At 42.7% G+C, this 18114-nt stretch overlaps 1 protein-coding gene across 2 annotated transcripts in view; it reads left to right on the plus strand.

Moving 5' to 3' along the window:
• The window catches only part of ROR2 (ROR family WNT receptor 2), a 263938-nt gene that overhangs the window by 212138 nt on the left and 33686 nt on the right, over positions 1–18114 (plus strand). For both annotated transcript variants that reach the window (XM_090038518.1, XM_090038519.1), the window contains exons 3-4: positions 3091–3378; positions 4709–4739. In XM_090038518.1, coding sequence (XP_089894644.1) covers positions 3091–3378; positions 4709–4739 — 319 coding nt within the window. The remainder of the gene's footprint in view (positions 1–3090; positions 3379–4708; positions 4740–18114) is intronic.

The raw sequence follows: 18114 nt of genomic DNA on the forward strand, positions 1-18114 counted from the left end.
AGTAGTAGTTAAAAACAACCACCCCACAAGTGATTGGCATGGAAAGTTGAGGGACTATGGCAGGCTTGTCCAACATACGGCCTGTGGGCCACCATGCGGCCCTCCAAGCTGTTTTCTGAGGCCTGAGGTGCTGTGATGGGAAATGAAAGTAACCACTGTACTTTTGTTTTGGGGGGAGGAGGGTGATGTGATACCGCTTCCTTTGAGGTCTTTGAAAATGGCTCGCTGGCCCACTGGGTGATAAAAAGTTCATGATTTGGCCCCACATTCAAAAAGGTTGGACACCCGTGGGCTATGGCAATAGGGGTCATAATAGGTAGGATGGTAAATAAGAGACATACCAGCACTTTTTCATTTTCCCAGGTTCATTAATAGCCCTAGGGCTACATGTACTATGCAAACACTTACATATGTACTCATATTAATAACAGCGAACACTGTCTACTTAGGCTGTTCATTTTAGTACTAAGAACTATACATAAACCTGCTGCTGGATCTAACTGCTGTCATAATTTTTAAAAATATAATTTTGTCTTGAACAGATTGTAGTGTTCATTTCACCCTTGGCCATAAAGGTGCATGATAGCATCAATTGTCTTGGATAAGTAATGGTTAGAAGAGAGTTTTCTTAATTATTTATTGTTCCTCAGACAAATAATTTAAATTTCCTTTTAGGAAATGTTGTTTTATTTGTTTTTCTTTACTATCAGTTTTCACTGGTTGGCTTAATTATGCTAGTGATGACTTTAAAATAGAAAAGGGAATAGGAATAATGTGAATGAAAATAAACCTTTATATTGACATTTTGCTTTTCTAATGCTAATATTTCAATTGGAATTTTTTTGGGAAAATTTCTACAACTGAAAAACTGGTCCACTTAAATTTTATTCTTCCATTTTTCTGATCTTTGTAATTTTGTTGAAAAATATTCTTTTCCTTTTTTTTTACATTAAGCTATATTATACAGTAATAACCTGGAACTGGAGATCAGGTGAGTTCATGACAAGAGAAGCCATGTATTTTAGAAGAACCTGAAAAAGCTAAGTAAACACAATAATGAAATTCTCTTCTAATAAAAGGATAGTAATCCATATGGGAAGAAATAATTTGAATGACTTATGCACATTTCTGAATGCTAGATTACTTTAAACCCCTCAGAGAGAAAGACATAGGGTTCATTGAGGGCAACTAAATGAAAGTTATTGCTCGCTGTACTGCAGCAGTAAAAAAAGCAAAGGCAACAAAAACATCCATAAAGAATGGTACCAAAAAACATTTTAGTTGTGTTATGTAAACCTATAATATATCTTTGCCTTGGGATATGGTGAAAAGTTTTGGAAGCACTACTAAGATTTATATGTTTATACACTGGATATTCTGTTTGTCTGAGTAAGAACATTTAAAAAACTTGTGTAAAGCTTCTCTTTGCTTATTGTATTTCATAATACATTTTGAAGTTACTACCATAGGAAGAATTATATGATTCTCTTGTGTTAATATGGTTAATAGTTACCTATTGGGAAAGGAAGCCAGGTTTCAGTTTCAATCCATTTTCTTTACATTTTACATCAAAACAATTATTTTATATCAGGGCTTTCCAACTGGCAGCCCAAGGGTCATTTTGCAACCCCCAGGCTCCTGCCCGGTTACCATTCCCTGCAGTGTTCCACTTAGCAGCCAGGGTCACCAGGCTTCCCTTCCCTTTTCCAGCTTTTGTATCCTGTCCCCTTCCCCTGGGTGTTGTGAGGCAGTGCAGCCCACAGGCCAGGCACCTGGGGTGGGGACTGGGAGCATACATGCAGCGGTGTACAGGAGGGTTGCCTGAATGTGAGAGCAGAGGGGAGGGAAGGGGGAGAAGCAGCATCTGCATTCAGTGTGGTGGAAGAGGGACCATCCATGTGCAGCACATATGAGCACATCAGGGCACACAGTACACCCACAGACCTGGCCTGGGTAGGGGGGTGGTGTACCTGGGCAGTGTGTGACTGGGGTGGGGAACGTGGCCAGGCTGATGCAGCCCCCCAGTCATATAAAAATTGGACAGCTTTGTTTTACATTGTTGTGAAGTCCAGTGAAACTCTTTAGCCTTAGAGAAAGTTATTTTAAGGTATTTAGTGAGAAAAAATAAGGGCAAAATTAATTTGCCTAATATTCTGTGTGATGGTAAGGAATTTTTAACATGGATTTTACTTTCTAGGCCCTTTATTATATGCTTACATTCCAAATTCATACTCATTTCCCATGTCAGTCCAAAATCAGACAGAAGGCAGGGCAGACTTGCACGTTATAGGCTAACTAATTCAGAGATGCATAAGCTGTTGTAAGCAGTAGCTTACTCGTAGCATCTGGTGAAGTAGTCTGTCACTTATGAAAGCTTATGCTTCTATGAATTAGTTTATAAGGTACAATTCTGGTCTGACTTCTGCCTGACTTTAAATTAACATGGCTAACTACCTATTTTTGCTTATGCATTTTTTAAGGTAACACATTACAGGGAAAGGTAAACCTCAAATCCAGATATCCAGCAAAATGTAGTTGTTTCAAGCTTTGTATAACCAAAATTAAGCATTATTTTTAAAATTATTTTTGGCATTTGTTTAGTGTGTGCTGGCCAAGGAAACTTTTCTATTTACTTTGTATCACTCCCTGTCCGTTTTCACCTCATGGTCTTACCTAAGTGGCAAAATTATACAACTGTGATATAATTATACAACTAGTATAACTCCCCATGTAGACACTCTTACTCCAGAATAGAAGTAAGTGTTTTTGTTACAGTTTAACCAGTTTAGGTGTATTTCTGGATACATATTAGCTAAGCTAAAAATAATTACTCATACTGCACAACAGGAGTGTCCATACAAGGAGTTATACAAATCAAACTTCAGTATAGCCAGGCCTCAGTCATAAAGCAGTAATTGAAGGATGATTCTGTTCCAAATCCAGAGCTGTGAGAATTGTGTTCCTGTGTAGTGTAAGTTTGAAAGAAAACTGAAACCATTTTCAAGAGCTTTTCATAAAAATGTGCCTTTGGGCAGTCTTTTATCCCAGCCCAACTGAAGTTTGATCTTTTCTGACCTTTCACCTTTTCAGGTTATTTTCTGACCTTTTTGGAACCAGTAAACAATATCACCATAGTCCAGGGCCATACAGCAATTCTCCACTGCAAGGTAGCAGGAAATCCACCCCCCAATGTCAGATGGTTAAAAAATGATGCACCGGTGGTTCAGGAACCAAGAAGGATCACCATAAGAAAAACAGATTATGGTTCGCGGTTACGAATCCAGGATCTTGACACCACTGACACTGGGTACTATCAGTGTGTGGCAACTAATGGAATGAAGACGATAACTGCAACAGGAGTTCTTTTTGTAAGGCTTGGTGAGTTACCTTACTTTATAATGTGGCTTTTATAACTAACTGTATTGCTTTATAGACGAGCTCTTAGTATTCATAATAGCAAAATGGACAATTAATTTACCATTAAATGAAATCTCAACATAAAAGGAAATCAATAAAGCTATTGCCAGGGGCCTCTCTTTCAGCCTAAGGCAGAACGTGGTACCCATTTACTAGTAATAAATAAAAGTAAATAGAACAGCCTATAAATATTTTGTGCAGAGAAAATCACAGACATTGAATAAAAGACTGGTCTAATTTACAAAAAGGTAAGGTTTCATTGTTTCAGGTTTGCACAAAACTGCTGGGCTTTTTCTACAGAGATGTCTGAAAAGAAAAAGAGGAACGAACAGTAGTTATCCATCTGGTCATAGTTGGGGAACAGTCATTGTGAGACACTGTGGGTATGTGTACACGTGCATAAGATCCAGGAGAAGTTTACTTATGGTTAAACTACTCTTAAGTAAACTCTCTTGGGTAGGCATCCATAAGTGCAGGGAAACAGGAGCACATTTGCTGCTAATGGCAGCAAACTGCTCCTGCTTCCTAGGGCCCTGCAATGGGCCCCTGCCACCACCAGGGGAAGACCTAGGCTCCCCCAGGGTGCTAGCCCAGGGGCTGGCAAGGAGCACTGAGCCAGGAGATAGTGATTAGTGAGGTTTACTGGACAGTAAGCATGTGCACATGTAGATGCACACACTTACTGAGTAGCAAACTACACTACTGCGTAGTAAAGCATCTCAGGTAGACGCACCCTGTATGTCTCCTCCCTACATGCTGACTGCTTTCTTGAAGTAGAGACACAAAACTCTGGGGACAGTTTGCAAGGCACTTTCAATTTTGTTATGATGACTAACTCCACTGTTTACTTTATAGTGAAGCATTAAATACAGGGGGTATAATGTCTTTCTGCTCTGTGACAAAGGTCACTGGCATGCCCCTGTTGCATAATAAACTCTCATAGTAAGCCTCAGATGGGTTTAATAGGGCTTAGTAACAGATAAGTGATGTATCAAGATAATGCTTTATATTTCTAAGACCTCATGTTTTAATAGCAGGAAATGTGCTTTAACAAAAACTAAGTTCACTCAAGTTTCTGTCTGAGCTAACAGAAGATTTGTGTAACTTTTATATTTGGTTTTGAAAATAACAGTATGTAATTATGTTTAGGAATTAGAGCCCTTTGTCTGAGTCTTGAGGTGAGCCTTCTTTAAAGCTATTGGCAGAATTCAATTTAGCCTGTCAAATGACTTGTTAATGCTATAGTCGATGAGCAAAATTTGTCAATTTTTGTTTCTTTTTATGTTTACAGGTCCAACAAACAGTCCAAATCACAACTTTCAGTAAGTACTTTTTGGAAATCATTTACTACATCTCTAATGATTTTGCCATGAAAGAATTTGGATCATAAATCCAGTAAACACTGCCTGCAGTCACCACATGTCTTTGCTAAAAATATTTAGTTTGATTGAAAACTCTTGCTATGGTTGAAGTTTTCTCAAACAAGGACAGCATTGTGTTATCTTTGCTTTAGTTTAACAGAATTTTATTTTGTGCAACTTGTGCTTGTATATTTCGTATTTTAGAAGATCAAAATACCACATGCCATGATATTGCTTGACCAATAATCATTTACAGGACAAATATGAGGACAGCTTATGGTCAGAAATGAACAGATCAAATGCTTTGGTCACTGTGGTTGTCAAGTGACACATGACATAACATTGTAATTTGGAAAATTAAATAAAGTTAGTTCAAATATTAGTCTGAGCAAGTAGGCAAGTTCTTTTATTTAGTGTTTTTCATGATGGCTTGATTATTTCTCTCAGTTTTTCTGGGTTTGATAGGTAACCATGTTGCAAAAGAGATTTAAAAATATTAGCTTTGTTTTGCTATCATTACTACATTTGTTTGTATTAATCTGAATAAATTGTATAATTTCTTCAGGTAAATGCTGTGAAGCTAGTACTCAGCAGCCAGATAAGTGTATTCTGGGAACTATGTGTATGTTTAAAGTCTTAATATAGTTAGGATAACTGGAGAGAGGAGAAATGTCACCATTCTATGAAGGGCAAAGTATAAACAAAGACTAGCGTTTTCTTAAGTATTCTTGGCCTAACTATGGCCATTGAAATCAGTAGTAAAACTCCCATTGATTTTAATGGGAGCAACCTTTTGGAAAAGAAAAGTACTTAGGAAATCCCATGTAGAAATTTTATACTTGTCTTTAAACTTTTTTAAAAACTAGCTATAAGCACTATCTCTACCACCTCCTTGCACCTCCTTAATGCACGGATCATAAAACTGTTAATTAATAAGCCTACAAATATAAAACATAGTGCTAGAAGAGACATGTTCTTTCTCTTCTTTGTATATGTGCAGAACAGATGAATGAAAGCATTGCCACAACCTTTCAGATGGAAAAATTAGATTGATCTTTCCAAGAGTACTTTACTGTGAAACTGATTTAAATTGCACAGGGCCATATTTCTCTCAAATTAAAATGAGCTGTGACCATTAAGAGCAATACATGGAAGGTTATATGGCTATATACAGACATATGCATTTTAATACTGTGCAAAATCCTTGTTACATATATTGTGTGTGCACCATTTTACTTCAGAGGAATAGTACACAACTGTTCTACTATGTGTAAAATGTTCAGGTCTCTAAAGGATGTACATTTATAACCAATAATGTATGTTGAAAAGAAGGGGCTGATATGTGGACAGGAAGTGAACAGTGAAGCTCCAAATTGAATGTGAAAGCCTATGGTCTTCTGGCTTAAATAGAGAAGGGTATAGTCTAAATGTAGGACAGAAAACAAGGACCTTCCAGACACACTTTTTGACCCAGTTCCCTTTGTGGCCTCCAGTATCTCATTCAGTTTGTCTTCTTCAGTCCACCTCACTATGTACTCTTTTCCAGCCTCCCAATTAAGTTGTGAGGCTTTATAAAGTGGATGTTGGTCAAATATTTGAAGAATGAAAACTACTGAATTTGAACATGGAAATAATTTACATATTTATATTTTGATAATATTGCTATACCATAAATATATAAGCAATGCTTGACTTCAGGAAAGCTGACTTCGATGTGCTCAGGGCAGTAGTTAGGGAGGCACTTGGTGGTCCTTCCTCAAGGAGGCTATCCTTGGGATGCAGCAGGACGCAATTCCACTGCGCAGGAAGGCAGGAGAAGGGTCCAAGAAATCTTCATGGTTGAGCGCGAATATCCGGACTGGCCTGAGGACAAAGAAAAAAGCGTACTGGTGGTAGAAGCAGGGGGCAGGAACCAAGGAGGAATACACCTCCCTGACCCAAGCTTGTAGAGATTTGGTAAGGAAGGCTAAAGCAGCACTAGAGTTTAAATTAGCTTCTGGGATTAAGGATAACAAAAAGTCCTTCTTCAAGTATATCGGTAGCAAGAAGAAGTCTCGGGGTAACACTGGACCTCTACGAGGCAGGGCAGGGCTATTGGTGATGAACGCATGAGAGAAGGCAGAGCTCTTCAACAAGTTTTTTGCCTCTATGTTCCTGTCTGCTGACAATGGGGTGCTCTCGGGTGATAGCGTAGAGAGGCCCAGGAAGAGTACGAGTCCCCCGACTGTTAGTTCAGACCTAGTTAAGGATTACCTGGAGGGCTTAGATGTATCCAAGTCGGTGGGCCCAGATGACCTTCATCTGCAGGTGCTGAGGGAATTGGATGGTGTCATTGCGGAGCCATTGGCACGGCTGTTTGAGGACTCCTGGTGCTTGGGCCAAGTCTCTGAGGATTGGGAAAGGGCCAATGTGGTCCCTATTTTCAAGAAGGGGAGGAAGGAAAAGCCTGGCAACTACAGCCCAGTCAGCCTCACTTCTAGAAGTCTATGGGCCAACGAGAGGCAAAGCGCTGCTTGACCTGGTACTGGCTATGGGGGACGACCTAATCGGTGACCTAGTGATCGATGGGAAGCTGGGTGACAGCGACCATGAGCTGATCACCTTCACCATCCGCCGTAAAGCTGGCAAGTCAGTCAGCAACACAGAAGTCCTTGACTTCAGAAAAGCCGACTTTGACAAGCTCAAGAGGCTTGTCAGTCAGGCCCTCAGGGACCATGACCCCAGGGAGAGTGGAGTTCAAGAAGAGTGGTTGCTTCTCAAGGAAGTGATCCTCAATGCACAAGCTAAATCTATCCCAACATGGAGGAAAGGCAGCAAGCAGGCACAGCAGCCCCCCTGGCTCTCCAGGGACCTAGCGGACCTCCTGTGGCTAAAAAGGAAAGCCTACAAAGGATGGAGGACGGGATTCACCTCCAAGGAGGATTACGCCGAGCTGGTCCGGTCCTGCAGGGAGCAACCCAGGAAAGCCAAGGCTGCAACTGAACTCCAACTAGCTTCAGGCATCAAGGACAACAAAAAGTCTTTTTTCAGATATGTGGGGAGCCGGAGGAAAAGCAAGGGCAATGTTGGACCCCTGCTAAACCAGATGGGGCAACTGACAACTGATGCCCAGGAAAAAGCCAACCTATTAAATAGGTACTTTGCGTCAGTCTTTCATCAGTCACATGGGATGCCCATGCCTGCTATGCGACAGGGAAATCTGGGTGAGGGGGATCCCCTACCCTCCATAAATGCTGACCTCATGAAGGAACACTTTGAGAAGCTGGATACCTTCAAGTCAGCCGGCCCTGACAATCTGCACCCCAGGGTACTCAAGGAGCTGGCGAGCATCATAGCCCAGCCCCTGGCACGGATCTTTGGAAACTCCTGGTGCTCTGGGGTAGTGCCCGAAGACTGGAAGAAGGCCGATGTGGTGCCGATCTTCAAAAAAGGGAGGAGAGTGGATCCAGCTAACTACAGGCCCATTAGCCTGACTTCTATCCTGGGGAAGATCCTAGAAAAGTTTATTAAGGAGGCCATCCTTGAGGGACTGGCCCAGGCTAACATTCTAAGGGATAGCCAGCATGGGTTTGTTGCGGGTAGGTCTTGTTTGACCAATCTCATTTCCTTCTATGACCAGGTGACCTATCAATGTGGATTAATAAAAAGTTTAAAACATGAAAAAAAAAATTCACCCTGTGGAGCCATGATCACCTTCCCCTCACATTGAGATCATCAGAATTAGGATCATTAGATTCACAGTCTTGCACTGCTTGAGCTGATGAGGTTATGAATAGTGATAGAAATCTGTTACCTTGGATGTGAACCAGCACTCACTAGAAGGCAAAATATGTAACACATACCCAGTTTGCTGAACAGTTAAAGAATATTGAGGCTTGAAGCTATGTTCAATTCTTGGTCCTGTAAGTGAGTTTATTGGGACTGTACAAATGAACTCCGGGCCCTTCTGTACTTGTCTTCACCAGCCAATCAAGTCCCCCACTCCCAAGTTTCTGCTCCAGCTTTCTCTCTTCTTGATTTAATGGCTTATGTCCATCTTTCTTGCATTTATCCTTTCTCCTCTTCCCACCTCTTGTGCCTGTCCCTGTCTCATTCCCAGGCCCCACACTTACTCCTGTGCTCTCTTCCCCCTTCCTTTGTTTCAGCCTTTCTCCCATACCTGAGTGGTACTCTAGTAATAATCTAATTTACTATGCCTGACCATATGCATTTTCCTTTCACTTCAGAACGTTTCCCTAGCTTATTATGCTGGTTAGAAGGTGTGCATTTGGATGAGTCCACAATCTAAGTTAGGAATATAGACTGCTTATTTTGTGTGGAAAGGGAGAAATGTGTGTATTTGCCAGATCTGGGTGGAAAACCACAAAGGTTAGGCAAGGAATTAACAAATAATTTCCTGACTTGTTTATGTTCTTGTACATAGCATGTGCACCCGAATTACCTTTAACTAGATTGGTATATGGGTGTGTGTATGTGTGTGTGTAGGTGGATGCAGGCATGCACAGATATTAGGGCTGTGCGAAACGGCAGCGCTCCATTTCAACTAGTATTTCAACGGAACAGTGTTTCATTTTGAATTTTGTTTCAGTTCGAAACAGCTGTTCCATTTTGTTCCGTCAAAACAGGGTTGAAATGGCAAAACTGTTTTGCAGTTCCACCCATAGGATATAATGGGGATAGACAAAACAGCCTATACTTTGTTATTTCTGGCTTGATTTGGATGAAACATGCATGAATAGTAGCCCCTTCTGAGGCCATGAAGCCTGCCAAACTTCAAGGAAATGGGTGCAGGGGCTTGGGGGAAACTGCACCCCAAATTCTTGAAAGTAAAACTCATGTCACATGTATGTGTTAAGCCACAGCAGGGTCAAAACTGCAGGCCTGCTAGCCCCTGTGAAGGTCACAAAGCCTGCCAAGTTTCAAGGAGATAAGTGCAGGGGTTTGGGGGAAACTGCACCTCAAGATGCGGAGAAGCAAAACTCGTGATACGTGTGACATTGCATGTGTTAAGGCACAGCAGGGTGAAAGCTGCAGGCTTGTTAGCCCCTGCTGAGGCCATGACACCTGCCAGCTTTCAAGGAGATAGGTACAGGGGCTTCTGGGTTCTGGGGCCCTGCAGCCCTAGCTGCTGACAGGCAAAAATTGTGTCATGGGTGCTTGTGCAACTATGTCTGTCTTGGGGCATGGGGGGAGGAGGGAGAAACTACTGCAGGCCTGGCTGCTAGCCCCTGCTATGGCCCCAAAGCCTGCTAGCTGTTGAGGAGATAGGTGCAGAGGGGTTCTGGGGTCCTGCACCCCTAGCTGCTGACAGGCAAAACTCATGACATGGGTGCTTGTGCTAGCTAGCTACTATGTTATGCCATCAGTCATGATTCACTCAGGGACCAGCTCAATACACAGTAGCTAGCGAGGATAATGAGTTAATGAGCAAGGATTAACACCTACAAAACTACAGACTAAGGAGAGGAAAGAATCAATACAAAGCCAGGAACTGCTTCTGCCCCCAAGACAGAGACGGTCAGTTGCACCAGCACCAATGTCATGAGTTTTGCCTGTCAGCAGCTAGGGATGCAGGGCCCCAGAATCCCCCTGCACCAATCTCCTTAACAGCTGGCAGGCATCGTGGCCACAGCAGGGCCTAGCAGCCAGGCCTGCAGTAGATTCTGCTGCCCCCGCCCCCCCCCACCCGTGCCCCAAGACAGACAGTTGCACAAGCACCCATGTCATGAGTTTTGCCTGTCAGCAGAGAGGTGCAGGACCCAGAGCCCAGTAGCCCCTGAAAGTAGTCCTTGAAAGCTGGCAGACTTTGTGGCCTCAGCAGGAGCTAGCAGGCCTGCAGCTTTCACCTCGCTGCGCCTTAACACATACAGTGTCAGCTATGTCATGAGTTTTGCTTGTTCACAGCTTGAGGTGCAGTTTCCCCCAAATCCCTGAACCTATCTCCTTGAAACTTGGCAAGTTTTGTGGCCTCAGCAGAGGCTAGCATGCCTGCAGTTTTGACCCTGCTGTGGCTTAACATATACATGTGACACAAGTTTTGCTTTCAAAACTTTGGGGTGCTTTTTATCAAACCCCCTATCCCTATCTCCTTGAAACTTGGCAGACTTCATGCCCTCAAAAGGAGCTATCATTCCTGCAAGTTGCATCCAAATCAGGCCAGAAATAACAATGTTATAGGCTGTTTCGTCCTTCCCCATTATAGCCTATAGCTGAGGTTGAAACAGCGTTGAAACGGTGAAACGTTTCGACTTGCCTCATTTTGTTTCAAGGCTGTTTCGACCATCTGTTCCATTTAGATTTTGCTGTTTCAACCTTGAAATGGGTCGAAACAGTGTCAAAACAAAACTGGCCGCAAAATTTCGCACAGCTCTAACAGATATGTGTTTAGGTCAGATTCTGGTTCCTACTCTAGCTGTTTTGCATACTGGATATGGCTGGGGAAAGTGGGATAAGACTGGGAGCTTTCTGCATTCCAAGCGTTCTCTTCAGCCATAGGCATAATTTTGTCATGAATTTATTTTGGTTCCAACTCCCAGTGCCTTTTTTTTTTTTTTTAATAAAGTGATGTAGCCCTAGCATGTTGGCAAGGAGTAAGCAGGGTAGAAGGGGAGAGGGTAAAAGAAAGAAATGAAAAGGTGAACTGCCAATAAGGCTGAAACACAGGAGGAAACAGTGTGGAACAAAGGCCCCATTTTATTCATTAGCTTATTTAATTCATTCAGACTGAAGCACTACAGTTCCTTGCCTCTTGGCATGAATGTTTTTAGGAAGGCACACTTCAATGAGAACACTAAAGCCAGTTAAAAATTATGCCTCATTATTAAGGAATAAAACTTTTGTCTCGTTGATACGATCTATGATGCAAGTTTTCCTTTAATTCATATGTGTATGCCAAAGCCATAAGCAAGCCCAGGTTCTACAGCAATCAAAAGATTGTTATATATTAAGTATGCATTATTCATACACCTCTGATAGTCATGTTTGCCCATATGAAAAGGCTTCCAGATCGTAAGAAGATGGAATCATTGAATGCTATTAAAAAATAAAAACCTAAACCTAAAACTATATGTTTTAATTCTTCAGTAATTTTTTTCTAGAAAACTTTTCAGTCAAATAATAGAATTCAAAACCAGGGCTTTAAATTTTTCTTTGAACCTTAACATTATCTTTTAAATTCCAAAGAACTTTTCTAGAAAAGGAGTTAAAATATAAATCTATCCAGATTCCCACATCTTGTTTGTAAAGCAGTTCTAGTTTGGTGATTTGTCACATCCAACCATTAATTTTTGATTTGTTGATTGATGACCTGAGTCCAAGCACAATTGCCAAACAATAATAGAGATGCTTCTTTTAGAAACTGCTTGACTAGCCAAAGGAGGTTATCACATTTCTTGTTACAAATTATGGCAGTGTGGGAGGGGCTAGACTTGAACTCATTCTTGTCTATTTATTGTGTAATCTCATGGTGTTGATGCTGTTCATTTCTGAAAAGGGATTAGAATATGCCCTTCTAAAATGAAGAGATATTTCGAACATATAAGACTTACCAGGAAATTGATCAGTCGTCTTCTAGTGGCTACAAGAATTACAGTTGCGAAAGCCTGAAAGAAAAATTACAGTCCTAAAATCACAGACTACTTTCAAAAGTTTGGGAAGTGTTATTAATGGAAAAACTTACCTATCAAGTCAATGTTCTGCAGGGGACAAGGAAAAAAAGATGACTACATGGAAATTTGGTGGAAGTTCTTAGAATCTGCTGAAAAAGAAACTGCTTCTGCCTCCAAACCAGGAAGTTGAGAAACTTTTTTGAATATTGAAGGAGAGTGCAGGGTTCTATGAGCTAACAGTTAACAACAACTTTTAAATGAATTTGAAATTTAAAAGCAGAGATAGGTAGAAGATAGCCTTGTATTGTGCTGGGTTTTGAGCAAAAGGGAGGATGAATTACAAAGGTTACATATAGAGATGAAGAAACACTATGAAACTATAATTGTGAAATATAAAGGGACTCTCAGAGACTGAAAGGAAGAGATCAAAAGAACACAAGATTTCCTGTGGACATTAACTTGTGGTATTCATGAAGGATAAATAACCATTGTTATGCATCCCTTAGAGAAGTGGGGTCAAACATTTTGGCAGATATGCTGCAAATCACCCCTACAACCTCCCTGACTAGGGACAGACATTCAAAAAAGCCTGAGCTGGAATTGATAGAATCCTTGCAGGTTAATCTAACGTGGGTAGGCTGAACAGGTGGACAGACATTCTCTCTGGACTGAGGAAATTCAGGCACATGCCTGCAGTGGCTCAGGCTAGAAGCCAGGGGTCACTCTTGAAAATAGGCTGCAGATATGGGCTAACCTAGACAGGCTGGCAAGTTGGGTGGATTGGAACCAGAGGAAGTTCAACACTGAGAAATGTAGGCTTGGCAACACCAATCTGATCAGCACTACAAATCAAAAAGGCCTGGGGGTAAGAATAAGCCACACAATGAATATGAGCCAGCAGTGCGATGCTGTTGCCAGCTTGGCAAATAATACTCTGGTGTGCGTCAATCAATCCATCTCCAGCAAAACCAAGGAAGTGATTCTGCCATTCTCCTCAGCATTGGTGAGACTGCAGCTGGAGTACTGCATCCAGTTCTGGGTGCCACACTTTAACAAAGACATGGAAAAGCATGAGAGGGTCCAGAAATGGGCCACCTGTATGATCAGAGACTTGCACGGTAAGCCATTTGAGGAAATGCTGAGAAGGCTGAGAGGGGACTTGGTATCAGCTTACCGCTACATCAAGGGAATACATCCAGGGGTTGGTGAACAACTGTTAACCAGGGCACCTTTGGGGAAAACCAAGACTAATGGCCACAAACTCCTGGAAGACCATTTCAGGCTTAACACTAGGAAAAACTTCTTCATGGTTAGGGTGTCCAGACTGTGGAATAAACTCCCTCCAGAGCTGGTTCAATCACCTACCCTGGAAATCTTCAAGAGGAGACTGGACGGTCACCTTGCTGGGGTCACCTGATCCCAGTTGTCTTACCTGCCTAGTGCAGGGGGCCTGGGCCTGATGATCTTCTGAGGTCCCTTCCAGCCTCACAATCTATGAAAGCCTGCCTCTGGTTCATGCAGACAGAATTCAGTCCTGACTCTGGAAAAATCTCCCTCTGCCTCCACCACTCTCTATTCTGCCTTCCCCAAAAATGTGTGTGTTTTTAGGGGGGGGTGGGAGGCAAACTTATGAAAAAATGTGGTACTTTTTCTTTTGCATTTTTAAGTCAAATGCTTAAGGTTCTGTGATTGAACTTCCTAATTGATTTTGTGGCTGGAATCCTTTCTGTGTGAAGAAGACATCTTCGTCACTTCACTATACGGAAAAGCTACTGAACATTGGGGTGGTAGAAGGTACATTTTCAGCTATCTGTCATCTCTGGAGCTTCTTAAAAGCTGGTAGGACCTCAGCAACAAGTAGAGAGTGGGGAGGACGCACCAACTAATGTAAGGAGGGAGAAATAATGAGGAAATTATATGCTTATGAAGTGTAGCAGCGGAGAATAAGCAAGGGGTCATTACTGGGACTTGACCTCTTATGAGACGCTAGCCAATTGCCTGTCAAGAATGATGGGCAAGGGAGCTGGGGGGATGGAGCCCCGTGTCATCATCCCCCGCTGTCCAGGCCCGCTCCCCCCTTCCTTCCTGATGCTTGGGGTCCAGGTCCACTCCCCCATCCCTGCCACAGCAGCAGGGGGAGGGAAGGAGTGGGCCTGGACCCAATGCGGGGAGGACCGGGCCCAAGGGTGGGGAGAGGCTGAGCCAACGTGGCGGGGTAGGGGGGGAGCAGCAGACCCAGGCTGACTCAGCAGTGACTGGGGGACAGGAGGAGCAGGCTCGGGACAGAGGGGGTGGGGGAGGAGTAGGCCCAGGCCCAAGGTGGGGAGGAAGCTCACTCTTCCCTTCCTCCACCTGTTGCTGTGTCAGGCCAGGCCCACTGCTCTCTCCCCCCCCCCCCCCACTGCCATGGCGGGCCAGCTTTTCCCCCTAATCGGGCTCACTCCTCCATCCAGCCCCCCAACGTTGGGCCTGGGCCCATTCTTTCCCTCCCCTCCCCCCCCCCACTGCCATGGTGTAACCGGTCCTCTCCCCCCCACATCGGGCCTGCCCCTTCCCCCCGTCACTGCTGCATCGGCCTCCTGCTGCTCTATTGTCGCCACCTGCAGGGAGCAGGGCAGGGGGGGCAAGGCCAGTGTGGCTAGCCTCACCCCCCCATTCCATCTGCTCCATTGCCACTGCCTCCAGAAGGCAGGGGAGGGGGGAGGGAAGGCCAGCTGTGTTGGCCTCACCCCCCTACTCCATTCTTTGTGTGCCTGCTATCATGGCGACAGTCTGCCACCTGTCTGAATACTTCTTTGCACTCTGATTAGCTGTTTGTCAGTCAGTCAGAGCATGCATAAACCACGATGGACAGTCAAATAGACAGATTAAGGCTTTTATAATATTATAATTCTTCCAATCTTTTGGGGACATGAGGAAATAAGAGTCCCCCCACCAAAAGCCATATTTAGAAACTGTGTGAGTTATCTGTTGGAATATTCCTGCACCACCACCCCTCTATATCATCTTAAGGTTTTAGGTCATTGCCCCTTGATACTGAAGCTGTAGAAGAAGTAGGTGGGGAGCAATTCCCTAGTCTTAGGAAAAGCTGCTATACCTGGACTGTAGTTGTCCAGGCGTTAACTCTTCTGAGTACTAAGTGCAGGATTATCTTGCTGCTTTCTACTAGTTTATCCAAGAGGCTGAAACAAGGGATGAAATTTCAAAATTAAGTCAAAATGAGCTTGCATGGTTCCTTCCAGCCCTAACATCTATGAAATTAAAAGAAAGACTATTAGGCTGAGTGTAGACATTCAAAAAGCCTGAGTCAGAATTGATCTAAGTTACATGGTTTTCTGTAAGCAGTGTAGTTTAGATCGGTAGCAAACAGAACACACATTCACCCTTTGGGGTGGGGAGGGGAGCAAATCTTAGACCGGGTTCTGCCATTTTTAAACCAGTCTGTGTGTGCTGAACTTTTGTTCTGTTATGGGTATAAACTGGTTTCTGATCACTTATATGAGTAAAAGTATAATGTCTGTACCTGGTCATAGAATTTAAGGAACAAACAGCTTTTTGAAAGGATGAAAAGTGTGGTGTCCTAAAAAATTGGTGATGACCATTGTTTAAAATATGGGGGAACTCGGTTCCTTTCTCCCCTGCTGGCTTCAGTAAGCCCTTCATCTGCCTATCTCTTCCAACTTCATCCTTGGGCTATTTAACCACTGACATCATCAGCATTTCTAATGCTATGTAAGCAGTACTTAAAATTCTCTTAGACATATCTCATATAAAAATAATAAATTACTTCTCTCAACTCCCAAGTCATTCTGTTCCATTCAAGTTGGTCTGTGAGGATGAGGTCCTCAAATTTAAGTGGAACAGGTGTACTTGCAAAACTACACTCACCTGTTGTGTCATCAAATTTGCACTTTGGCAATGTGACGCAATGGCTAAAAAATAGTATTTTAACATATCTAGGCAGCATGTGTCAGGTAATAAAACATGCAAGTCATAAAATATGCAGAGAATTCTGGCTCCTTCTTTTGATCAGAAAGGAAGGGTGGGATTTGAGTGATCTAGATTCAGTTCCTGGCTCTACTTAAGACTCCCTGTGTGACATGGACAAGTTATTTTCCCCCACTGTCTTTATTTTCCACCTGTAAAATGGAAATAATCTTAAGTAAATCTTAAATAAATTTAAGACTTAAGATTTAATTATTTTAGATGTAAATAATTTAATTATTTAAGATTTATTTCTATAGGATCTGCAAATATCACACCCCACACAGGGAAGTATAATTCTCCTAACTCTACAGGGAGAAATGAGGCATGAAGAGACAAAGTGATGTGTACAAAATGACAGGAAGTCTTTAGAGAAGCAGGGAATTAAACCCCAGGTTTCCTTGTCCCAGACTAACAACTGGACCACTGGATCATCCTTAGTAATTTATTTCTCCCATCCTCTGTTTGCTTCATGTTTGAGATGGTAAGTGTTTGGGGCAGCGACTGGCTTTTACTATATTGATGCATAACCTGGTTCAGTGATTCCCTGTAGGTGCTACCATAATGCAAATAAACAAACAGCAATTTATCCTGCTTGAAGTAGTAGAGCACTTTACAGAAAGGCTGACCTCTGACCCACTCTGTATGTACAGGGAGAGAATGTGGTTGCTTTCTCCTAACAATTACTTTCACACAGTTTGAGAGACCTCATTTTTGTTCCTTCAGGATCCAGGTTTGGAATGTCAGGGTGGAACTATGTCTAGGAGTAAAGAGTATTCAAACTACTGTGCAAGTTACTTTGCACGGCATCAGATCCTGCCGATTTCAGTCCTGTCTTGCTCTGTCACTTTACTGAGCAATGTTTAAGAATAGTTTTTAAATCTTAAGTTTCTAAAGAACAAAAGAAGTGTCACATAAACCTGAACTCTTCTTCAGTGTCCAGGCACTGGACCATATGGTGCATCTGTAGAGCCAGGTGGTGATACATTAGAAGCAGAGGTTCAGAATTAGCTTGAAAGATTGGTCTCTCTTTCTGGAGTAGGGAGCAGGTGTACTGTTTAAACTGATAGCTTAGTGATCAGGAGAAAGAAAGGTTGTTGCAAAGAAAGTGCCTTGTACCCATTAAGATGCCCCTTTGGGAATGAAGATAATGTATATGTGAAATATGATTAAAAGTGAAGTCACAATGGAACTTTACCTTCTTTGGCTGGGATGATATAGTTGGGCATGGTTCTTCTTCGAGCAGGGAGTTGGACAAGACCTCCAGTGGTCCCTTCCAACCCTCATTTTCTATGATTTTATGATTCTGTGACTCCTGTTAAACAGAGAAATACAAACCAGATCCTAAGGCACAGTTCTTTGTTTTGGCTACAGAAGAAAAATAATCAGCCATAGGAGGTTCTCTTATTTTAAGAGGGTCTCCTAGAGGGTCTTCTACTTCCAGCACAGTAGCTGGTGGAGAAAAAGGCTCAGTTGTTCTGCTGAACCCCACCTGTCTTATTGGCCACTTGGAGACAGTGGTACTGATATTGTTTTAAGCATGTTGAAGACTGCCATGAATCATGCTGTAGGGGTCACACCTGGGGCACTGCTAACCAGGGTTTAAAGCAAATGGATGCCTTCCCACAGCATTGATTGCCTTTCCACTTCTTCACTTCTTGTGCAGTTGTAATTGAGGGTCAGGGCCATTGCCTTCTCCTATCCATCCTTGAAAGTTTAATTTTCCCTTTGTCACATCTTGTGAC

The sequence above is a fragment of the Crocodylus siamensis genome, chromosome 3 (genome assembly GCF_052110815.1).
Source record: "Crocodylus siamensis isolate JL-2025a chromosome 3, ASM5211081v1, whole genome shotgun sequence".
Lineage (NCBI taxonomy): Eukaryota > Metazoa > Chordata > Crocodylia > Crocodylidae > Crocodylus > Crocodylus siamensis.